At 39.5% G+C, this 25888-nt stretch overlaps 2 protein-coding genes across 2 annotated transcripts in view; both read left to right on the top strand.

The window, feature by feature from the left end:
• LOC150078288 (EPM2A-interacting protein 1-like) overlaps positions 1 to 11492 on the top strand; it is a 44304-nt gene extending 32812 nt beyond the window's left edge. Inside the window, exon 2 of the mRNA XM_090384524.1 lies at positions 11092 to 11492. Coding sequence (XP_090240650.1) covers positions 11092 to 11492 — 401 coding nt within the window. The remainder of the gene's footprint in view (positions 1 to 11091) is intronic.
• Positions 1 to 25888, top strand: part of LOC150078287 (uncharacterized) — a 910840-nt gene that overhangs the window by 15913 nt on the left and 869039 nt on the right. The window lies entirely within an intron of this gene.

The following is a 25888-nucleotide window of genomic DNA, read 5'->3' as shown; positions in this document are numbered from 1 at the left end:
CAGTACTGAAGGAAATTCACATGATCTGATGTCTCAATTTATGCCTTTTTGGACGAAAGAACACACACACACACACACACACACACACACACACACACACACACACACACACACACACACACACACACACACACACACACACACACACACACACACACACACACACACACACACGAGGCTCTGGAACTATTTGTTTTTGTACCGACAGTACAGGCTGCTGGAGGAGTGTAATGATCCCACCTTGAACGTTACAAAATATCTGAATATCATTGTTAATTGTTTACCAGTTAACCAGTGTTGTTTATTTCATGATAATAGTGCAGCCAATTACCCCGCCAAATGTGTGAAAGAGTGGTTTGAGAGACCAGCTCAATCTGAGTTTTCATTTCCATCGAACATCTGTGGGATTAACTGGAAATACACATTCGTCAACACAGGTTTCTGCTCGTTTCCCTCCAGGAATGGACACTTTTATTACAGGAATGGTCTCCAATTCCTAGGCTGACATAGGCAGAGGATTTTGTTAACGAACAGGCTTTTCGTTAGCACAGTCCTCTAGGAATTGAGGACAGTTCTGTGGCATAAATGATCCTCAAATCCTGGAGTGGCATAGGCAGAGGATTGTGCTAACGAGCACGCATTTCGTTGGCCCGAATCACCATTCTGACATGACGTGGCTCTGGCTTATTTATCAAAACCTTGTTAGCACCATGCCATGTTAGGTCGGAACAGTTATTCGAGCCAACGACAGTTAAACACGCTATTAGCCCATGGTTCTTAAAAAAAGTGGCCAAGAAAGAAACAGCAATTGCTACTTACTTCAAAATTGAGTAAACGGCAAATTTATTTATTTACTTACTTTTTAGGACCGCCTGTCCACTAAAATTGAATTATCCATTTTGCAATTTTGTCAATTGGTTTTCTAATTCCAAAAAATTCGAAATTCGCAAATTATGTTTTGTACTGAAGACGAATGGTGCTAACATACTCTAACCAAAGACGGTAACAAATTCATTTACTGTTTCATATCTTTTGATCGAAACACCATGTTATCATGAATGCAAATATAGTTTGCATAGTGCTGCTGATACACAATCCTCTTATTTTCGTATCAAAAAAAGATATTAAAAATCCTCTGAAAAGGATTACTAAAGGTTACAGCAAAGGATTGGCTGGCTATTTGTAAATGCAATATGAAATACTTAACGAGTATTATTTGGCCCTTATTGAATACTTCTCTGAAAGAGGAAAATTTATTTAAATTATCCAGATTATTTAACAACCAGTTTTATCTACCTAGTATTAAACTAACAATATAATTAAAATTATTTTATTATTAATTTATTTATGTTAACTGTACAATAGTATTATAGTTCAAGACTAGCTAGTTATTTATATCGATATCTTTGTGATGCAGAATGTGCATTTGGGTCTCTGTGACCGTTGACAACAAATCATTTTGGAATTTGCATCTCTTGTGTGGTCTTCTCATCAGAAGACCACTTCAGATAATTTCGAAAAAATCCAAATCAGAGCAGTAAAATGTTTACTGAATTTAAAAGACACTCTATAACATTCCCTCGTTCTGATTAGGAGAAAGGGAATTAGGCTGAGAAACATTTAAGAGATTTAAATAATTGGACAACAAAAGTACCGTCAAAGGCCTAAGGTTTTTCGTAAAGCTTTGCACAGCACAACAGAAACAACGAATTTCTTACACTTAGTATCATTTTATATCGCTTATAATATTCCGCGAGCTCATTTTATTTCATCTGAATTTTCTTACATTAATAAATAGTACACATTGAAAAATTTGATCCATTCACAAATTAAGAATTTTAAAGAACTATAAAAAGTATTTTTTATAACGAAATTTTATTTTTACATTGTTTATTCTTAATCTTTTTATTCTAGACTTATATGCTATTATTATTTATTTTTAAGATTTTTCAGATTTTTTTTACTGTCGTGTTTTTTTACATGCATTTTATGACTTCACACTGTTGTTGTATTATACAATAAAAGTAATGAGCACTCATAAAAAAAAGTTTTAGGATCTTATGCTCTAGAAAGAATCTGTGAAGTTAAAACTAATGCTTAAAACATCAATATTGGCACAGATGGTGAAAGAAATACAAATAGGTCATAGTTATGAAAAGTTATTTACATAGCCAGAGTATTACGTGTATCATCTGTCTAGAATATCCAAAATATGTGTAAAGGCAGTGGATGGTTTGCTAAACCAGTGATTATCAGGGTTAATGTCTCCAGCTCTACTTAAAAGTAATGTGAGATCAGTTTGTTGCTATGACAACTGATTTAAAACTGGAAACAAGCAATCACGTTAGTGGACACCTGGGTAATGTTTAAGAATTGACAAGAGAATTTCTTAGAATATTGATCCGCAGGAAAGTTATGAAGTATGGAATTGGTTCAGCCTATAAATATCTTCTGCACTACATGACAACCCTCCAGGGTCGTAGTTACTGAAATTTACTTTCCTCAAAAATATTAGTTACTGCCTGTGAGTGAATGCATGTATGAGTTTGCATGCGTTCAGTTGTATCATTTCATATTCTGTGGTAACCCAACTTAGTGCTGATGTTATTTAAACTTAGGAAAGAAGGAATTTCTTTAACTATGATTTCATAATTTCGTTGAAATGCATGTGATTACTGCAGTTTCCCTTTTGAAAAGTATAACGGATTTACTGAGAAGGGAACTGATGTGGAGAATATAACCCATATTTCATAAATACAGGTAAGTAGTTCGCAGTACAAACTCCATTTTTGTTCAACAATTACTCTTACTTAATTCAATTGTTTTAACGGCTTTATAGTAGTGCACGAAAATGCAATGTAAAGTTGTGGGTGACTGAATGCTTTTATTTAAGAACTACTATAATTGCTACAAAAACTACTAAGCTATATACAGTTGGTAGACAGAATAATGGAAACACTTGATACCAGAATCCTCTACATGTATGTATTGCCCTGTCGTTTGTTAAGCTAAGGCTATTAAGCGTCAGTATACTGTATCTGCATTTGAACGTCTTTTTCTGTCGGTTTCCTGTTAGCTGGACGAAAAAAACTCAGTTTTTGGGGAATAAAACCATGAGGAACAGTTATCTGTCATTGGTAACAATTGTGTTAGACACGAGGGCTGCGTGTGTAAAGCAGAGGATTCTCATCATACGCGACCAGCTTTTGTCATATCAAAATCTCATAAAAAGAAGATTCAGCTTGAGTAGCTTATTTCAATTTAATGCGGGCTTGGTAATGAGGCATCTTAGAGGGCAGCTCATTGGGGTCCATGAGGTTTGAGAGGGGTATAGCAAAATAAATGAAGGCGAAATTTTCACAGTTATAATGATTCCAGAACTAGCGGTCATAAATTCAAATCACGGGGAAAGAGGTTTAAAGCACATCGCAGGAAGTATTCTTTTAGAAACCGAGTTGGTAAATAGTAGAGAAGTTATCTCCATGGGTAGTAAAGACCGATAGCTTTGGGAAATTTAAAGGTCAGCTGGATAGGCACCTATATGAGGAGGGAAACACATGAATAGTTTGTTTTTATTTTATTTAGGTATATGTTACTATTTTTTATTTTATTTTTATTATTACAATAAACCCTCGATTTAACGGACGAAAAAAAAAACTTTACTGACACCAAAGTGTATTTTGAGTGTGTGCTTATAAGATTAGAGCGTCATGTCACAGCATCTGATAGCAACATCCCAATCTGTTTATGGATACTCTTGCTATCATATCGTTATAAGCTGGTCTATGCACTGTTTCTTTGTTAGAACCTCACTTGCTGTCATACCCCCCCTCCCCTCTCCCAAGAAACCTGAATGGTGAAAGAAAGATGGTGCATCTGAGCTTAGCGCAGAAATTAAAGCTCTTAGAGAAATGAGACTCACGTATGTTTGTTTCCTGCCTCTGTGAGGAATATAGCGTAGGAAAAAAAAAACAAAAAAACACAGACGGTGTCAGATATTGTAAAAAATAAGGCTGTTTCTAAAGATTCACCAGTATCCCAACTTCAACTTGTTAACTCCGGCCCTGAATAAAGTTTTTCCATCACCACTATTCGGTCCCGATAAATTAATTTCTACGATGTTCTTTTTATGAGATTTGGATATGACAAAAGCTGGTCGCGTATGATGAGAATGGGGGTAGGGGTTATGCTATTAGTTAAGAAACACATAAAAACCAAGGAAGTGAAGCTAGTCGACATCGCCGGACAGTGCAGTGTTGAGTCAGTTTGGTGTGACATAAGCATTGGGAGATCAAAATTGAGAGTAGGAGTGTGCTATAGGCCTAATGACTCTGATGAGTATAATAAGGAACTGTACAGGGAAATAGAGTGGGCCAGTAAATCAGAGAGTCTTATAATGGGAGATTTTAATTTCCCAGATATTGACTGGAATTTGGGGGCTGGTTACTCACACACTAGCAGGGCTTTTGTGGATTTATTGGATGATTGTTTTCTACATCAGCATGTTCGGGAGGCAACTAGAGGGAGTAATACTCTTGATTTGATTATCAGCAGTGATTCTTCATGCATTAAGAATCTGCAGATAAACGAACCACTAGGTGGCAGTGATCACAGTGTGCTGAAGTGGGATTTACTCAAAGAGGTAACTACCATTAGGGGTAAATGGAAGGGTTATTGCTTCCGTAAAGGCGACTACGATGGACTGAGACAGTATTTAAATTCTATACAGTGGGACCAACTGATGATGTTACCAACAGCAAATTCAAAATGGGAAGCATTCAAAGAACTTATCTTGGAAGCTACTAGGCTTTACATACCAACTAAGAAATATTGTTCAAGGTTTAGGCCAAAATGGATGTCAGATGAACTAATGAGGCATATGGCAGAGAAGAAAAATGCATGGGATACTTACAAATTAACACATGACATAGAAGCCTATGATAGATACAAGTTGATATGCAACCAAGTTACAAAGGAGGTTAGGCAGGCAAAGGCAGATTACGAGAAATCCTTGGCAAGGGATGCAAAGAAAAACAGCAAAGAGTTCTTTACTTATGTTAACTCTAGAAGGAAGGGGATGAATCAGATTGGTCCACTTGATATTGATGGGTCAACTGTTGATGATCCTGCCCAGGTAGCTAACAAACTAAATGAATATTTTGCATCGACATTCACACATGAGGAGTTATTCAGCAAGGGGAATGCCAGAGGTGTATTCAACTCTAGCAGTAAGCTACAGAATCTTGAAATAACTGGGAGTAAAGTGGAGGAGAAACCGTTGAAGATAAACACAAGAAAGGCACCCGGGGTGGATGGGATCTATCCAGTTATATTAAAGGAGGCAGCAAAGGAAGTAAGCAAACCCTTAGCCATAATTATGAGAGCTTCCTTGGACTTAGGGGAGGTACCCATAGACTGGAAATGTGCAAATGTGACCCCAATATACAAAGGAGGATCAAAGGCTGACACAAGTAATTATAGACCTGTGAGCTTAACTTCTGTTCCAGGAAAATTAATGGAGGCACTGGTTAAAGAAGCACTGCAGGATCATTTAGACAAGACTTCAGTTATAGCTCAGACACAGCATGGTTTTGTTAAGGGGAAGTCTTGCCTGACCAACTTGATTGGATATTATGATGCAGTCACAAAAGAACTGGATGCAGGGAATAACTTTGATATTATATACTTGGATCTTAGAAAGGCTTTTGATACTGTTGCACATGGAAGACTGCTACACAAATTGGAGCAGTGTGACATTGGAGGCAAATTGCTGCTATGGATAAAGGGGTGGTTGAGGGGGAGAAGACAGAGAGTGGTAATCAATGGACACTGCTCATCGTGGACTAATGTTATTAGTGGAGTCCCACAGGGCTCAGTGTTGGGTCCATTATTGTTTTCTGTATTTATAAATGATATTGATGATGGTATATCAAGCTTAATGTCCAAGTTTGCAGATGATACAAAGGTTGGCAGGGTTGTCAAGGACACTACTGACACTATGCTGCTGCAACAGGATCTAGAAAGGTTGAGCAGATGGGCTGAGAGGTGGCAAATGAAGTTTAACATTGACAAATGTAAAGTACTACACATGGGAAACAGCAACCCCAGAGCAACGTATCAACTCTGTGGTACTACACTGACAGTGGTAAAGAATGAAAGGGACTTGGGGGTGGTTGTGCAGGCAGATATGAAGTTCTCTGAGCAGTGCAGACGGGCTGCAAGAGTAGCTCATGGAGTATTGTCAATGATATACAGGAATTTTTCCAGCAGGGATAAGGAGGTGATTATTCCATTGTATAAGGCAATGGTCAGGCCACACCTAGAGTACTGTATACAGGTCTGGAGGCCTCATTTCAAGAAGAATGTAGAGCTGCTGGAACGAGTACAGACAAGGGCAAACAAGATTAGTGAATGGAACAAAGGGGGGCTCTTACGAAGAAAGGCTTAAGTTTTGCAAATTACAGTGTCTGGAGACTAGGCACCAGCGAGGTGATCTGATAGAGGTGTATAAAGCCTTGAATGGTTTAAGCATGCTCAATGCTGATGGGATTCTTCCTCTAGCTCAGAAAAATCACCTGAGAGGGCATAAATTCAAATTGAGGAAAGACAGAAGTAGGATAGACGTGAGGAAATTTGCCTTTAGCCAGCGGGTGGTTGGTTGGTGGAACAGACTTCCATCCCTTGTGGTGGAAGTTGATAGTCTAAATAAGTTTAAGGCTCAGCTGGACAGGTATTTGGAACGAACAGAGGGGTGAAGTGGAAGTGGGTGTTTTTTTTTTTTTTTTGGCTGATGCTGCATAAGCTTGCTTTCTTGCATCAAATGCCTCTACTAATGCTAATGCTAATGCTAATGTTTCAGTTAAGTAAAGGTAAATAAAATCTTGTTTTTTATTGTTTAATTTTATTTCGGTGCTCCTAATCAGTGTTGTAACTAGCTTTTCATGTGCCCTCTTTTGTATTAATGTTTGTATTATAGAAAACACTAATGTTTTGTATTAGTGTCGTGGCTTCAAACTTAAAGCTTTAAATTTCACATGTGAGCTCGTACATATTTAAATCTTTGCTATACTTAATAGCGAGATCTGCAGCCGATTTTTATAAATCAGCAACGGTCATCGATTCTAAAGACGAGCCACAGAGAAAGCAAAAATTGTAACAGATAATTCGTAGTTGCTCTTAACGCCAATCTATTTGAGACAATAGAGTGTCAAAAATACTGTAACTTTGCATTTTAAATAATTCTTCGGGTGTCGTGCTACTTCCTTCATCCGGTACTTCGTCTGTTTCCATTTTCTTAACTCTTCTCTTCAATTTATTAGGAAATCCAATCGCTATATCCATTGTTTCAGCCAAATGTTTTGCTTCCAGGAAATTTTGTTCGAAACCTGTTTCTCGTAGTCCTTGCAAAGTACCACGTAGCCATCAATTAATTTCGTTGCATGGTCTATCGATACATCTTTTCGTTGTAATGCTTTATTTGTTCGTTCAATGCACTGTAGAATTTTAAAATTTGAAAATATTATTATATTTGACATTTTTTGTATCAGTTCCATTTCAGGGGCCCCTTCGTCCTGGGCCCTGTGCCTGTGCACTTGTTGCACCTGTCTAGTTACGGCATTGCTCCTAATACATATGTACATATACAGATTAACTGTTTAAATTTTCAGTTATGTGGAGTCAAAATGGTTTCGGAAAAAAACTTTTGATTTAACAGACATTCGTCAAAAATTGACGCCGCTTCCCCATGTTAGTCCCGAAATCAAGGGTTTACATATTTTTATTTTATTTTATTTTATTTCTAAAAATTTGTTTGGCTCGTGCAACAAAATCCTGGGGTTCCTTCCATCATATGTCTAATACTTAATAATAACATTTCCCTTCCCAAATCGCGCCCCCCCCCCTCTTCGACGACTTATATCCCATTTAGTTAAATTTCTCATCTGGTTAATTCATAATGCTTTAGTTTCGGGTAATTTTGTTCTGCTGCTGCTGCTGCTGCTGCCTTCACTTACATTTTATGATTAAAGACTGTGGATGAGTTCAGACTGTTTGACCATAGACTTATTATTTATTGTTTATATTGGGCACATCATAGGCAATTAGCCCAGTAATAGTGTGCATATTTAAATAATAAATGACATAACAGTATTAAAATCTCGATGAGTATGTCTTTGTATCTTAAAATAAAATCACGTTATTATAACGATAAAGGTCAAAACTTAAAATTCCAATTTTAAATATCTTATGAGTAAAACACAATAAAATAAATAAAGGCATCACAGCAAGTTTAAAAATGGATGAGCTTAATTCAGCAGATAGTGGTTGAGTATAAAATTATGAATACGTGTATAGCATTAATTGATCCTTTGGTGGGGGGGGATGGTGCCAAATCAGGGTAGGATATGCCTTTAATTTGTTTATAAACTTAGTTAATTAATAAAAGGATCCTGTTTGTATAAATCTAGTAATCATAATAAACTATGTAAAGTACTGTGATATGTTTTTATAATGTGATAGTTCTAATTAATTAATTAATCAATTAGTTCTCAATTTGAGTTCAAATAAAGAAACATTAAGAATGTATTTTTAGCAGGCTGAAATTTATTTATTTTAGTATAGTAAAGTTGGTACACTGACTATTTGACTATTAAGGATTAATAAATTTTGGTGCTTCTGTGTGTTCTACGTATGCAAAGTGGTTTCAACTAATATTTTTCTAGATATTAAATAATTTTAAATAATAGTTGCTGTTAAAATGAAATAAGCTGTTTTGACGTATAGCTTTATTTAAGGATTTTTATTTATCTTTTTTATGTTATCTATAAGTTGTTGTGAGTTTGGTGACCTTGTAGGACCAATATTCCAAGGTTATGTTACTACGATGTTCTCAATATTCCAAGGTTATGTTACTACGATGCATCCCAATATTCCCAATCTTGAAATATTGGGATGCTCCCAATAGTCTTAAACTGAACCCTCAAAAATCCGTTATTATGGTTTTTTCTCTGAAGAAGTGTCCCACATCCATACAACCCTCACTGCAGGGTGCAGTTATTCCAAGTGTAACTAAACACAAAGATCTCGGTTAACCTTCGACCCAAACCTTAGGTTCAACTGTCACATCGAATGTGTTCTACGCAAGATCAGCCGAATGCGCTGGATTGCCCGTCAACATCTTCTTCATAACACAGACGCAAGAACCACAATCAGATATCTGGAAACCGTTCTGTATCCTACCTTTCTGTATGCCTCTGAAATATGGGCATCCGCAGCACCTTCTCTCATGAAGCCCGTCCTCGCCAGTGAATACTGGATATTGAAGTGGGCAACCCACAAACATCGACTCCCCCCTCAGCAGAGGACCACCAGCATGGCTGACCAACTCCAAATCCCGCGGCTGCCTCAAATAATCAGCATAAGGAGAACTGTGACCACAGTCAAAATGCTGGTTGGCAAAATCAACTCCCCTGACTTCTGGGATATATGCCAGTGGCATGTTCCACTTCCTTCCTTACGAGCCACCCCTCTTCTTCAGCTACAACGGAACAGGCTGAAGATCAATGACAGATTCCTACCTGGACAAGTACTTCCTACAGTACAAGTCCTGCTAATGATCGGAGTTGACCTGCAGAAATTCTGATCGCAATTACAGGCGCTCGTTGGCCGAACTTGTTCCCCTTTTTGTTTGGTCCCTGATGTCGACTCATACCGATACCTCCACCTGCTATCTGCTATGAGGCGCAGAACGGCACGTCGCAGGCAAATCGACGAACTGTTTCACAAGAAAATGCAATACCGAACATCAAGTGGCACTGAAATATTCTGACTAGTGTGAATATGCTTAAATATGTGCTTTGTACATATGAAAGTGTACATACCTTGGTGTACTGTATGCCTCACAACTATGTACATACTCATATCTATTGAATGGTTAATGCTACGTTTTTAATTGTTATGTTATCTTTTATACTGTACAAATTTTTATACTGTACATATTTTTATATTACCCCATATCATTGTCAAGCCCCTGGCCTCCTGGCTGTGGCGGGCACATTATTGTATCTGTATCTTTACTGTACAATAAAGATTTTCTTCTTCTATTCCAAGATTGGGAGCATCATAGTAACATACACAGACAATGTAAGTTTTGAATTATGTAGAGGAAGCAAAGCGTTTAATAAAACCGATTTTTACTTGCTTCTTTAGTTAAAAAAACAACAACAACGTGTAGGTCAAAGAGATAAGTCTGTTTTTCAACATACCGCTATCAACTTTCAACGTATATCCCAAAGTTTGATGAAATTTTCAAAACCTCTTTCTGAAATGCAGCATGTTACAGTTAACATGATGCATTTTAGCAAGGCATTGTAGTACTTCTGATGTAAATTCATAACTTCTGTACTACAATAACAAGGCATTGTAGTATTGCTGATGTAAATTTAAACGACAAACATGTCGTTTAAAGTGAGGAAACAAATTGAAATCTGAAGTTGATAAATAAGGCAATATAGAAGATGTTGTAAAGAATTCCATCCAGTATTCTCCAGCCATTCTACTATCAGTTTTACAATGGGTGTGTGTGGGTGCGCACGTGCGTTATCATGCAAAATGATGACTCCATCATAAAGGAGCTGAGGTTGTGTCCGTCTGAAGTTATTTCTCATTGCTTGCAGAGTTAGGCAGTATAGTTGGTTATTAACGGTGCGCCCATTTCTGCGAAATCGATGAAGAATAATTTTCTACTTTCAGAACATTGTTTGATATAAACGAAAATGTGTCTTGCATGCTTAAGCATTACTCTAGAACAGGGGTCACCAAACTACGGCCCGCAGGGCAGATCCAGCCCGCGTAGTCTGTTCATGCGGCCCGCCCCCCACTGTGCTACAAATGATCAAAATTTCTAAAACATATTGTAATTATTTATATGGAAATATAATAAATAGTGAATCAACGAAATACTACCGTTTCAATGACAGCTTGTGAGCGGGGTTTATACCTTGGCAACCGCGAGCGAAATCGGAGATGTCAATCTCGAGTTTCCAAAGAAAATTATTAGTGACTTAAAAAAACATTTTTTGGAAAGATTTTCAGACCTCGACAGAATTGAGAGTGATAATCTTTTGTTTCAAAATCCGTTTCATTTTAACGTTGATGACGTGCCAGTCGAACTACAGTTAGAGATCATTGAATTACAAGCAAATGACCTATTGAAAGAGAAACACAGAGAAGGAAATCTTGTAGAATTTTATGGCTGCTTAACTGATAATGAGTTTTCAAAATTAAAGAAATTTGCTTCTCGTATGGCATCAGCGTTTGGTACAACTTATGTCTGTGAGCAAGCATTTTCAAAACTGAAATATGTAAAGTCCACATATCGAAAATCGCTGAGTGATGAACATTTAAAGGCAATTCTCTTGGTTGGGTGTAGCAATTCAAAAGCAAACATTGATGATATTTTAAAAGCTAAACGCCAGTTCCATAAATCACATTAATCTTCTCTGCTTATCTTATTCCTAATGTCGCCTTCCTTGATAAGTTTTTGGTAAATAAATATATCTGTTATCTTTATTTTTCTATATATTCTTTATTTTTGCATATTTTGTGTATTGGTAAATAAATATATTCGTTGTCTTCATTTTTGTTGTATTTACTGAATTGTACATATTGAACAAAATGATTATACGGCCCCCGCTCGTCAATCTCTCGGTTATCTGGCCCGTCGTGAAAAAAGGTTTGCTGACCCCTGATCTAGAAGAAAAAGTCGGATCGACACTAAATTTTCAGAATGTGTTTTGCTAGTATTTTGGAAAGTTTTAGGCTCAATTCCACAGCTACCTCATGGCTATCCCTCACGTAAATATAATGCAGTGAGCTGTTTGTAAATACTTCGAGTATAGAAGGAATTTTTAACTCTTGAAGTACTTTATTTGATATGCCTATTGCGGGATTATTATTTGGTGATGCTGTTAAACTCTTCAAACGTTACACGTTCTCTAAATATTTGCATTCGCATTTTTAGTGAACGGTGTGTAAATACAGAGGCGAGTTTCGTCTCATTAAATTTTTTAGAAGGTAATTCCTAAGTTCATTAGTGCTTGTATTTCAGGGCTACTATGGTATTTTCGCTTGTGACTTCGATCGGTCTCAGGCGTAGATAGCAAGGTTTTTTCCCCAGCAAACAGACAAATCGACCAGAGGACACACGCAATTAACAGACATAAGGCACAGCACGGCAGATGAATTTAATTATTAGGGTGGCCTAAATATAATAGGGTTTTTTTTTTTTTTTTTTTTTTTTTGTGACTTCAATGTAGAATAGGTTTGCTCTTTCTATCTCTGGGTTTCCAAAATTAACTTATTTCATCTCTTTTTTGCACATTCAAGAGTAGAAAAAGCGGGAAAAATGTAGATTCATATAATGTAAAACTGCGCCTTCTAGTTAAGTTAAACTTTTTTTTTTAATGTTATTAGCACAAATATTATTTATCAAGTAATTCTAGGTGTGAAATTCAAAATGGCGGGAATAAAATCTTTTATTATTATTTTTTTTTATTTACGATTATATTTTGATAGAGGCAGATTATTAAAGTTTACTAATCTTCCCCTGTGAAACATTTGAGAAACTGCGTCTTTAATATAGTGACTTGTCACTTGCTACCCGTTGGGTAAGATCTCGGTTCAATTTCGATCTTAGACTGAAGGGATTCGGCTTTTCCATTTGAGTTAGCCGGTCTCAGGCGTAGGTAGGAAGGACGCTTTTTCCCATCGGTTATTAAGATCCCTCCCCCCTTGTCGCAAGCAGACAAACCCGTACAAAAAACTACTGCGGTGGTTTTCTACCGAAGTAGCCTGTTTAAAATTACGAGGATTATGGACCAGAATACTTAGAGCAGAATACTCGTTATCATCATTCATTTGGACTTCAGTCTAACTTGTCTTTTCTGGGCACCGATTTGTAGTTCATATCTAATTAGCCGAAGTATTAGAAATTGATTTTGGAAGTGCGCTCCTTGGAGGAATGAATGGGAAATAGTGAATGCGCAGAAATTAAAAATTCTTGGAATAACACTTCCCCCCCCCCTTTTTTTTTAGAGAGCTGATTATTGAAGAGTGTATTTGATTTCTCATTTCTGTTATTAATTTTCTAAATATGAAAATAATGAATTATTACTATTTGTTTATTCTATTAATTACCATGAAACACTCATTACTCTTTCATTACATAAAAGAGTCATGAGTCGCATATCGACATATTCATGTTTCAGTTTTTATTAAAATCCAGCAGGAAATTCGTGAAATACAATGTGTCTTAATAAAGTTCGGTGACTGACTTTGTATCTTGAAATTTCCAAGGCGTAATGAGTTGTGATTTGGATGTTCTGTGACTCAACTTGACATCAACGTTTTATGTTCAATCATTGTGAATTAGGGCGCGTTAAATATATGGTTTTATGTGTTTCGCTGCATTTTAAACGGAGTGGTTTTACTGAACAGTGAATATGCTTCAAATTTCATATTAGGGAAAAGTGCAAGGGGACACCCCAAAAAAAGCTAAAAAGAGCTTTCGGAGAATCTGCTGTGTTGTTTGAAAACTTCTTAGTGGTTCACAAAGTTTAAAGAATGTCGCTCGCTTATTTGTCAAAGCCGCCCTTCAACTACAAAAAAAAAAAAAAAAAAAAAAAGTCAGTGATCCAATCGTTCGTAATCTGATCAGAAGGGATCGATGTATAGCTATCCGCGAAGTTGCTAGTGAAATTGATATTTTTCTTATGGGCATGTTAATTAATATAAACACAAGATTTGGGAGTGCAGCGCGTTCCAGCCAAGATTATGCCTCTCATCCTCACTGATAATCAAAGAGAGTAGCGAGTTCTCGTATATCAGGATCTTCGTAATGATTCCGAAACAAAGGTCCAGTTATCTCAATGGCCCAAAGGGGGGGAAAAAATGGCGATCGCGATCAATTGTGAAAAATCATCTTTACCAAATTTTTTTAATTACAGATTATTGTTCATTATGAATTTGTCCTGCATGGTCAAACAGTGAACCAGGTATACAATAAAACATGACTTCTACAGCGATTGTTCGGAGAGTGCGGGCGGTTGATGGGAAATGCTGGAAGTGGGCGTTAGGGAATTAGCGTTTCCATCATGATACGTCCCGGCACACTCATATCTTTCCATTAAAGACTTCTTTGCGAAGAAGACTATTACTATGGTTCCCCGTCCGCCATGTTCACCGGATTTAGCTCGCTGTGATTTTTGTTCTCAAGCTTAATGTTCCCTTGAAAGGTTACAAATTTCCAATAACTTAGGAAATTATTCAGCATGTGTCACAGGATGTTTTATTAGCAATTTCAAAAGAAGTCTATTAGAAGTGCCTGCAGAATTTGTAATCAGTATATACAGTGTTAGGAAGGCTACTTCGAATGAGATTCATCGGAATAGCCGATAAGCTTCATTATTTTCCGCCATTCCTCGAAGTTTTTGTTCACACCTACTACGTTATAAAAAGTTAAGTGAATATATTATGTTATGAGGTACGTGCAGTTAACTGAAAAGAACTGTTTTTTTATATTATTAATTAATTAATGAAAAATAATTAGCTGTTTAATTTTCACTTGTATTAAAAATAGATAATGAAGAAAATTCATTAATTTAAGGTGCCCGAGAAATTCTAAGCAATGCTTACATTAACCTAACTTGTTTCGCCCTAGCTCTCAGCTTGTTGCATAATACAGATGATATAGTTCTTTCTTTTAAGGTTCAACATTTCCTTTGACAGATGGTTGGTTGGTTCTTAGGAGTTTTATGGTGCCTCAGCATCTAAGGCAGTGGTTTTCAACCTTTTTTTAATAACGGCACCCCTAAGTAATTTATTTTATTTTGCGGCACCCCTACTCAATTTTATATTTACATTTCATAATTTGTATTATGAAATATAATTATAAAAATTACATTTCATAATACAAATTGTATATACTAATATAATAATTTTATTCTTTATATAGAGGTACTAAGTAATCAATTATAGATCACCACAAAATTAAAAAGATACCGTATACCTTTTTATAATGAAATAAACATATAAATTAAAAAATAATAATAAGTTTATTATTATTATTTTAGGGTTGCCCGTAATTAAATACATTAACCCGTATTTGTGTCTGTAAATTACGTATGTTCTATGGTCGATTTGCCTGTTTTGCTGGACGAAAAAACCCCAGTTACTGGGGAGAAAAACCTTGCTATCTACGCCTGAGACCGACTAACTCAGCCACGGAGTGAAAAAAACTCATTAAAGTTCCTCGCGTCATTGACGGGATTCGAACCCAGGCCTTTTCAGCCGGTGTGGGGAGGACGGTGACGATACCACTGTGCTAGTCGCGCAGACAATAATAAGTTTAAGTAACTTAAACCCAAATTGCGTGGCACCCCTGGAATGTTGTTGCGGCACCCCGGTTGAAAACCACTGATCTAAGGCTATTGTGCGCCAAGTCTAAAGGTAATAAAATATAAAGATATAGGAAATATGTAAAAACATATCTAGTTAATATAGTATAAACAAATATATGGCAGAAAACATTTATAATATATTAAACATAAGAGCGATCTATATAAAACTATATAGATTAATCGGTTGTAAAAACTTGAATACATCAGACATTGTCGTCGGCCGATAAAATCTGCCTCTGAGTGTATAAGGCTCAGACAGATAGATAAAATATACACGGCGTTCATTATTATAAGACGTACATTCTACTAAAATATGACGAATAGTTCAAATTACGCTACACACAGGCAATCATCAGACCTCAGCAAATATGAGTGCGTCAGGTGAGAATGTCCTATGCGTAGCCGCGCAAGAACTACTTCCTCCTGGCGAACCCTGCGCTGACTAGAATGCCAATGCATTATTACAGGATTAATTTCATTTCGCTTGTTGGTAAGATACCCTTTCCAAGATTCTTGCCAACGTGCGCATGATTTTTTGTGGATTAGTTGCTTGCAGTCTGTATAGGGGGGCTGACAAGCGGATGCGACTTTGTGGCGTTGCTGATTTTGCTGCTGCACTTTTCTTTCTTAATCTAAATTTAACACAAGATTCTTTTACGTATTGTACCTACTTGTGGTAAAAAGCATTGAGCTTATTTTGCCTTGTCTTGTACGGAACTTGTTAATCCGAACACTTTCGATTTTTCGTATTTTTTGCAAATACACAATGAGTGATACTGAACAGGAAGTGATGGCAAAAGAGGGATCAGAATGTCCCCCCACTTGACAAGCGAGACTTCTAACCCCGAAGATGACCTAAATAAGACTACCAAGAAAAAGTAAAATCCAAAAAAATCCAAAATGAGGGGACAGTCAAGAGCCAACTCTCCAACCCTCAAAGAGGTACCTGAGGAAGGAGAAAATGATACCTACAGTGGTTCTGAAAATGAATACTCCAAAAGTCAGGATCCCGCCCTGACTAGTACTCCTGTTGAGCAAGTTATAACCATTCGGGATTCACTCAAAAAGTATATGGCCAAGCAACCAGAATCACTGCGGCCATCAGAACAGACATCATCCAGCTTTTCGGCAAGATGGAGAATGTTATCCTCAACCTACACGTTGACAATGAGAGAATGCAAACTAAGCTGGATGTTCTAGCTCAGGAACAGGAAAAACAAATGCTACAACAACCCCATTCCTTTGCTGAGGCATGAGGAATGGCTTAACTACAGCCACAACTAATCAGCCGCCCAGAGCAAAACCTGACAAAGGACACAAAAAACAAACGGAGGCTCACGTTATATTAGTTAAGCCTACCGAAGGCGCAAGACTGGGAACGAGTGAGGAGGTCAAAGAGGCACTCACAAAAAACATGAAAGAACAAATGAAGAACACAAGAATTAAAAGTATACGAAAACCAGGAACCCTGGCATTATAATAGAGATAGATACCAAAGAGGAGGCACTGTAAATCCTAAAGAATACGGATATAACCAACTATGGATTGCGGGTGGAGGCTCCGAAGCGGAAAGGCCCATCAATAATCCTGTTTGACATCAATGAAAACCTAACCTCCTCAGGAATTAAAGGATGAGATCCTTCGCAGGAATCTCAGTATGTGCCTAACAGAGGGGGGACCAGGAGTACCAGGGCAAAAGTACCAGGAAATGTTAACTGGATCGTTCAGCTCTCACCAAGGGCGTGGCAGATCATTGGCTCACAAAACAGGGTTTACATTGCCTGGGGCAGCCATAGATACCGGGAGCACATCTCTGTCTCGAAGTGTTACAGGTGCCTGCGTTTCGGACATACGTCCCATACATGTAACCAGCGAGAGTCCACCTGTGGGCACTGTGCCCAAAAAAGGGCATGCGTTTAAGAACTGCCCTGCCAAGGCACAGCCGCCCTCCTGTGCCAACTGCAAGGCAGCAAAAGCACCCCACGACCACTCATTAAGAGACGCCACCTGTACAGTCTACAAAAAAGTCAAGAGTATATACCAATCAAGAATAAATTATGGATAGGCAAGCCACTATACCCGCTCAACAACAGATTAAAATACTTCAACTTAATGCACAACGAGCAACAGTGTTCGCTGACCAATTAAAATCAAAGCAGAAGAGCAGCACATCGATGCATTCTTGCTACAAGAACCCTATATCTGCAAGAGTAACGTAGTTGGATATCCAAACTCATACAAAATTATACACTGCACAGATGACCAGCCATGGGCCGCAGTAGTTATCAGTAATACAGAGATTACAGCAGTCCGTATCGCACCACTATGTACTTCTATGTATGTATGCCAGAGCAATATTTAATAGGGAAAAATCTAAAGCAATCAACCGCTACATAAAAGACACACTTGACAGAGGAAAGCTACCTCGTTGCACACATAAAAGTGACACAAATCAGAGGCTTGACAAAGAAGCGTCGATGGACCACATCAGCAGATTCTCTAGCGTATATCCCGAGTTTCAAGTCAGGGAGTTTGAGTGGGATCAATTAGTTGACAATGAGATGGAGTCTATTCCTATCACTAAAGAAGCACTAATACAGAGTATTAACTCCCTCAGGCTAACTAACACAGCTGGAGTTGATGGAGTCCCCCACTTCATGGTAAAGTGTCTTAGTCCTTACCTAATTGAACCACTCCAAGCAATTTATAGCTCTATCCTTGCTTGCCGAGTTTTCCCTGAGAGCTGGAATAAGTACGCTGTAATTCCAATGCCAAAAATTACAAAGCCTAACCTTGTGGAGCACTATAGGCCAATATCTACTGCATCTACCCTGTTAAAAGTACTGGAGCAAGCTCTGTTGCCAAAGTTGTCGAATCAGATACTAGCTGGGCAGCCTCAACAAATTCATTATTCAATGACTGCAAGATCAACAATAACTAACCTCCTCACAGTTCAGGCCACGATACTAAATGCTTTCCAAGCCAGAAAGGAAATTGCAATAATTTATGCCGATATAAAAGCAGCATTCGATAGTCTGGATGTACATGCCTTACTTCATCTGCTCCAACACGCCTTCCAAATAAAAGGAAATTTGCTGAAGTTCCTACAGGCCCTACTTACTTGTCGGTCCATTTATTACCGCACAGATAATCAGATCCTCCAACGCCAACTCCATGCAGGAGTTCCACAGGGTGGAGTTTTATCAGGACTCCTCTTTACTGCCATGATGATCCCGTTCTGCAACGGTAGGGATGATGTATGCACTTATGCAGATGATATTAAGATCCTAACACCTATCCAACCGTCCATGAACAATAGGGCATTATGTGAGCAGATTAATTATAAGCTTCTGAACTTATTCGTGTACTTGGACAAATTTGGCTTGGTCCTAAATCCGCAGAAGACCGTAATCATGGTGTACTCGCTCAAAAAATCGCCTACGCTCGTACACCCGAAACTTCATGGCAAACCTATCCCAGTTGTTGAGACGCATAGAGATCTCGGAGTAACATTTGATACGAAACTCACGTTCAACTCTCATATTGACCTGACTGTAAAGAAAATGAACTACTTACGTTGGGCAACAAAACAGCACCTCTTGCACGTGAAACAGACTGCAACAACCGCACGATATTTAAGAACCACAGTGTATTCAGCCATTTTGTATGGCGCTGAATTGTAGGCGTCAGCCACCCCTACCCACATTAGGAGAATATATGCAAGTGAATTCTGGCTGCTGAAGTGGGCAAACCATAAGCACCACCTCCCACAACAGTTAAGGACCACGAAGCTCTCTGAACAGCTTAAACTGCAGCGTTTACCAGACATCATTGCCTGGAAACGATTAATAACCACAATCAAAATGATGACTGGCACGATATCATCACCATGCTTCTGGCAGCTTTGTGAGTGGCACATCCCGCCATCTGCATTAAGAGGTACAAAATCCTTGAGAATGAAGACCAACAGACTGAAGATGGCCGACAGGTTTATACCCGCCAGTGCGTTAGAATCAATTCAGTGCCTAACACATATCGGAATTGACCTACTAAAGCTCATAGAAAACCCGAATTATAGGAAACAAACCGCAGTGTGGCTCGCTGAGGCTACTGTTGCCTAGTAGTTGTGTGAATTTCTGTCAAGAACTGTGTACGCAATTGAATAATGTATATCTCGCACAAGTTGATCAGTGGATGTGATGTTAAGATGAACTTTTGTATTACAATTGCCAGGACTCTAGACAGAAATGTAGTGAAGAGTAATGCAATTTATATGTCATCTTTTCGTGTATATTTATTGTATATTTGTTGCCATTTCTTGTATATTTTAGACATTCATTTATTCACATTTTATGGTAATCCCCTGGCATTGTCTGCCGTGAAGGGAATTTGTCGCTTACCAATGTACTCATATATTTTAAATTTGGTAGGACAAATAAAGATTTATTTATTCTATCAGCGCTTGTGTCCAGATCCTGATACCCCTTGGCTCCATCTACCTGCTCTCAGTATATAGTCACCCCGGTGAGGACATCACTGTTGCAACATCACTCATCCAGATGGCTCTCCATCTTCTTCCGGGAGGGAGGCTGCTGTTTGGAATGGATGCCAACTGTCGCTCTGCCCTGGCACAATCATAAATGCCTGCGACTTAGGCATCCCACGAAGAAAACCTTACAGATACGCCGTTCCGTTGTGGAACGCCAACCTTCACTACCTAAGGAAACGGGTCAACCTCGCTCGGAAAGCATTCCAAAGGGATCGTGCCCATTTCCCCCCCGCCCCAGGAAGTGGACGCTGCGCGGGAAGCTTATCGACTGTGGAGAAACCGTTACACACTTGAAATTCGCAGAAGCAAGAGAGAATCATGGAGGACCTTGGTAACCTCCACTGGAAACAGCAATCCGTGGGGAATAGTCTTCCGCATTGATTACAATGTGGAAGACTATTCCCCATGAAGTTTAGCGAGAACAGGGAGCAGTGCTATTGGCCTGTAGGAGATAGGAAGGTGAGTTGGCTTTTCAGGGTTTTTAAGTATTAATTTGAGCGTATCTTCTCTCCAGGTAGCAGGGAAGGAGCCGTCAGGCAAGCATCTATTGAAGAGACTGAGTAGGGTGGTAAGATAAAGTTCTGCGAATTTCTTAATCACGTCAACTTCAAGGAGGTCAGAGCCAGGGGTCTTTCCTTCTTTTGTCTTTGCTAGGGCCAGGGGAGAAGTCTTGGACTCCTCGCAGAAACCTGATGGAACCTTCGCCACCTCTTGGACTGACTCTAAATAATATTCTTGATGCCCTCTTCCCTCCGGAAAACACACACTTAAGCCCAGAGCAAACTCAAATAGTAGCCAGCAATGAAGCCTATGCACCAGACAACACAGAAGAACCATTTACCTTTCCAGAGATGAACATAGCCCTAGCAAAGACAAAAGAAAGAAAGACCCCTGGCTCTGACCTCCTTGAAGTTGACGTAATTAAGAAATTCGCAGGACTTTATCTTACCACCCTACTCAGTCTCTTCAATAGATGCTTGGCTGACGGCTCCTTCCCTGCTACCTGGAGAGAAGCTACGCTCAAATTAACATTTAAAAACCCTGAAAAGCCGACTCACCTTCCTACCTCCTACAGGCCAATAGCATTGCTCTCTGTTCTCGCTAAACTTCAAGAACGACTCATCCTCTTTCCCCTTACTGACTGCTACAATGGAAAACAACTTGCCTCAGCACTGCAGTTTGGCTTCAAAACGGGTCTCAACTCTGAGGACGTGGTCCATAAGCTCATCTCCCAAGCTAAGGAAACGCAGCACAAGTATACCCTAGCCATTATGGTGGATTTCGCCGGCGCCTTCAACCAGCTGTGGTGGCCCAGCATTATTAGGAGGCTGCGGCTGGCTGCAGTTTCCTACAATCTCTATGAGAGTATAAAATCCTACCTCAACAACCGATCCGTCCAAATTGTAACCAAATATCAAAGATTCTCCAGGTGTGTTACCCGGGGTCGCCCCCAGGGCTCTGTTCTGGGACCATTCCTGTGGTCAATTGTCCTGGACGAGTTCCTGGGGATGGATCTCGGCGGAGTCTTACCCCTGGCCTTCGCTGATGACCTTGCTCTTGTAATACACTCTGACACAAGAGATTGACTGGAATTGAAAGCAAATCGAGCTCTCGGACGGCTATAGAATTGGGCCTCACTGCACCAACTATCTATCTCGGGTGAAAAAACGAAGCCAATCCTGTTGAAAGGGAAACCTCAAATCCGCAGACCCCCAGTCATGAAGATAAACAACATACCAATCAGATTATATACTGAAGTTAAATACCTAGGCCTCCACATAGATGCAACCCTCACCTTTCATCCTCACCTGAAGTACCTTGCCATTAAAATAAGAAAATATGCAACCATGATCAGAAGAATAAGCCGGGCTGACTGGGGTCTGAAGAACAAGGCCCTCTCTCTCTAATCTACAAAGCGATATTCGTACCGATTGTCTGCTATGGGGCCTCCATATATGGTGCACTAGACCAACACTTGAGCGGAACAGGCGTAAACTCGATTCAATTCAGCGATTTATGCTTCTGTCTGTTACCAGGGCGTGCCGCACAGTCAGCACTCATGCGCTCCAAGTCAGCGCAGGATTCATGCCCCTCTACCTGGAAGTACTGAAAAGAGGCCTCTACCAGTGCCACAAGAAAAGTATTCTGCATCTGGACCTCACAAGTGACCATAAGCAAGAAAAAAGGCGTGTAGCCAGCCACCTGCAGCGTGTATGGCAGGAGTCCTGGAATGCAACAAATAAAGGAGAAATAACTAAGAAGTTCTTCCCCACAATCGCCCTTACCTATCCCAAGCCTCCTCCCTGGTATTCACCTGGACTGCAGGCAACCTTTCTGCTTACTGGGCACGGCCCATTCCAGCAAACGTTAACAGCGCTTGATGTCGAAAACAATCCTTACTGCCATTGTAGAGATGAGGAGTCCCGGGTCCACGTCATGTACGAGTGCCCCTCATATGATGATTACCGCCTACGACTCTTCACCGAGATACAATCCAACCCCTGCCAACAAGAGCACATCCTCATAAACGATGAAACATCTTATGCAGCCTTCACACGATTTGGGCAGGCAGTTATTAACACCAGACGGGTTTATCACACCCATGACAGGCCTGACCGGGAACAATCCACCACCATTGCAAACCTCAACAGGGATAGAATAAATGCATTACTCACGTCTTACTCTAATTCCTAGTGTGCAGGAAATTATAGCAACCAAGCTATCATGTAAACCCCACCCTGGGGTAGGATTAGGCTGGTACCCTGTTGTGGGTGCGGGATCTATGCTGCAGGCACTCTGCTGAGTGCGGGATATCCCATCAGAGCGCAAGGCCAATCGCGTTCATACGGGGGCACCTACCCCTGTGACTTTAATTCCCTATACCCTCTCCCCCACTTCGCCTTAAATCACCGGGTGGGCCCTTCACCTTGGTCCATCTCTGTTCCTTACCCTACATTCTGACCCATTGTACTCTTATTCTAATGCCTAGTGTGCTCTCTTCAACGAAAAGTTTTTTTTTTTTTAACTTGGTCTCTGTCAGGAAGCTCAGGCGACCCTGGCAGAGACCAGCCAGAGTATAACGGGCAGCCTGGCTCACTTCCCAGTGGTGGTGGTGGCGGGCAACGTATGATCCCACTAGGGGCCCTGCGGCCAAGCAGCCAGAGACACAATAACAGAACAAAACACAGTACTTCATAAACCAGACATTACACTTTTTTTCTGGCCTTTCCAGTTGGTCTGCATTCCATCACAGAGTACATATGGCGCAGATGTGGGAAACTACCGGTGGCGCCTGACCCAAAATACTATGCCACTGCTATGCTGATTGCCTCTGATACTAACATGGCTAGGGGATCCAGCAAAAACGAATATCAAAGTTTAACTCTGAGAGGGAGTGTAATATTTACTGCACCCGACACTATACTGGGTGAGTGCTTCTCACATTGGATAAAGCCTGTAATACGCTTAGGGAGTCAGTATATAATATGCGCCTTTGGTACTCGTGGGATTTTATATGAACTAAGGCCAGTTCAATTGCGTGTAGCTCTGCAGTATTTATACTACATTCATGTGGAATACGACTGCAGATTGTTTTTCTTGGAAAAACATAAGGAGATCCCACAAACTCCTCAGATTTCGAGCCATCTGTATATACCGGCAAGAAGTCTGGGTATTCGGTGCGATGTGCTGCAAAGAGTTGCAGCACATCGCGCCGAATACCCAGACTTCTTGCCGATGTGCTGCAAAGAGTTGCCGATATACAGTATAATACATGGCGATGTGTCAGCTCTCAGCCAGCTCCTAAGACTAAAGCCACAAGATGGATATTGTATATTCCAAGGAGGAAGGGCTTGCTTGGCTGGTGGATATATTGTCCAACGTAAAGTTAATATCATGAACTAGCTCTTGAATCCTGATACCAAAGGGCTGACTGACAGTTTTACGCGTATTATATAGATTTTCCCACCGTGGCATATAAACAGAGATCCACGTAGGATGGTCAGGCAGGGATTTTATTTTTATGGCATATTGTAACAACTGCTGACGTCAAAGCATCAATGGCGTTCATTGCCTTCCACATACAGATTTTGGACAGGCGAAGTACGAAATGCCCCTGTGGCGACCCGGATGGCCCTATGGTGGATTGGATCAAGGCATCGGAGTACAGAATTTCTAGCAGAAGAATAAGCTTGGGAACCATAATCAAGTTTAGAACGGACGAGTGCTCGGTAAAGACGTAGTAATGTGCTTCTATCTGCTCTTCAAAATTTGGAGGAGATGGCACTGAGCATGTTCAAACCTCTCGTACAATTTACACTGAGCTGAAAAATATGATGGAGAAAACTTAGTTTCTGCTACCACAGGAATTGGATTCTGTCCAAGCCTGAGTTCCAGGTCAGGATGTAGATTCCATTTGCAGCAGAAATGCACACAAACGGTCTTTTGAGCAGAAAACCTAAACCCATTGGTTAATGGCCAGTGTAAGAAGATCTTACAAATATAATAGAAATATCTATTTAGATATTTCTATTATATTATATTAGAATAAATCCAGGAAGGACAATGGAAAGTGAGAATTAGCATTAATGCCTGAGTATTAAGTCAAAGATATTAAGTATTAAGATTGAATATTTAGTTTTAATGTAAATAAGGTTAAAGTTTGAAGAAACACTGGATTTGGGGATGGGAAAGTTATAGATGTATGTGTTTAAATAGCAGCTAAATGGAAACAAGTAATTCGAATAATATAAGAGAGCTAACAGGAACAGCAGCCAGGAATAGGGAGGGGGGGTGCCATTTGCGAACAGGAGAGAAGGGTTGTGAGGGCAAGAACAATAGGACTGTTAAACTGGGTTATGAAGCATCTCTTTTAATCTAAGCCACTGTTAGAAGTAAACAGGAAATGAGTGGACGTCCAATGTTGTCATAAAAAGAAAACGGCGTCAGGGTGACGGATATTGGGGTAAGTTCGATATATTTAGCAGAGAAGGTGTGAACACGAAACTGAGTGTTTTGGAGCCGGAAAACATGAAAGGGTCATACTGAAAAAAATAAGAAATTTTTAGGGAAGGGTTGGTTTGTGAGCTAGGGAGACAGCTGTGGTCCGATGTTTTAGCAAATAGGAAGGAATGAAAAATTAAACAGAGAATGGGGATTGGTTGCCAGTCCCTGGGGGAGGCGTTCCAAACTTAGGGGAAAAGAAAAGGACGTGAGTAAATACGGACTGAAAGTGATGATGATTTTTTGGAAGTATGGAAGAGTGGGAAACATGTGCGTCGAAAGTTTAAGGTTAAGGTAAACGTGCAAGAAAGAAAGTGTGTCTGCCAATAAGGAAAGCAGAGTGCCCAAGAAGAGAAAGAAAGCTTGTCCGGCATCAGAAGGCAGTGATCGGCGTTCCTAGCAACGAAATCGCAAGCTGTACCTCCGAAGTTTTGTTGTGTAAGAGCCTACACTTGTATCTAGGGTCCGGTCCATTGAGAAATGGCCAGTTGTGCAGATATGTGAGCCAAGAATGGAACGAAAAAAATCACAGCGCCCAAGAAAGGAACTTAAGCCTGTCTGCTACGAAGGAAGCCTGAGCGCAAGGGAGTTGGAAGTAGCGGCCATTTCGGATTTGTTTTTTTATTGAACCCTGAATTCATGGACTTATAATCTGAACTCTGTAAGAAACTGATTGATAGTTCTTTCTAAAGAAAATTCAATACTAAGGTTGAGATAATTTGTTATGAATGTTAATGATTATGGTGGTACAGGGGTAATAAAAAGAGAGAAATAGTAGAAAAGAATTAATAAAGACATGTGATCGTAGGGGTAGTAAGTCGAGCATATGTTAATATGTATCATTAATTTAGACAAGGTGTCCACAAATGATAACTTGACAGAT

This window comes from Mastigoproctus giganteus, chromosome 11 (genome assembly GCF_048544385.1).
Source record: "Mastigoproctus giganteus isolate SK-2022 chromosome 11, ASM4854438v1, whole genome shotgun sequence".
NCBI classification, from domain to species: domain Eukaryota; kingdom Metazoa; phylum Arthropoda; class Arachnida; order Uropygi; family Thelyphonidae; genus Mastigoproctus; species Mastigoproctus giganteus.
This window is presented reverse-complemented; position numbering and strand designations above follow the sequence as displayed.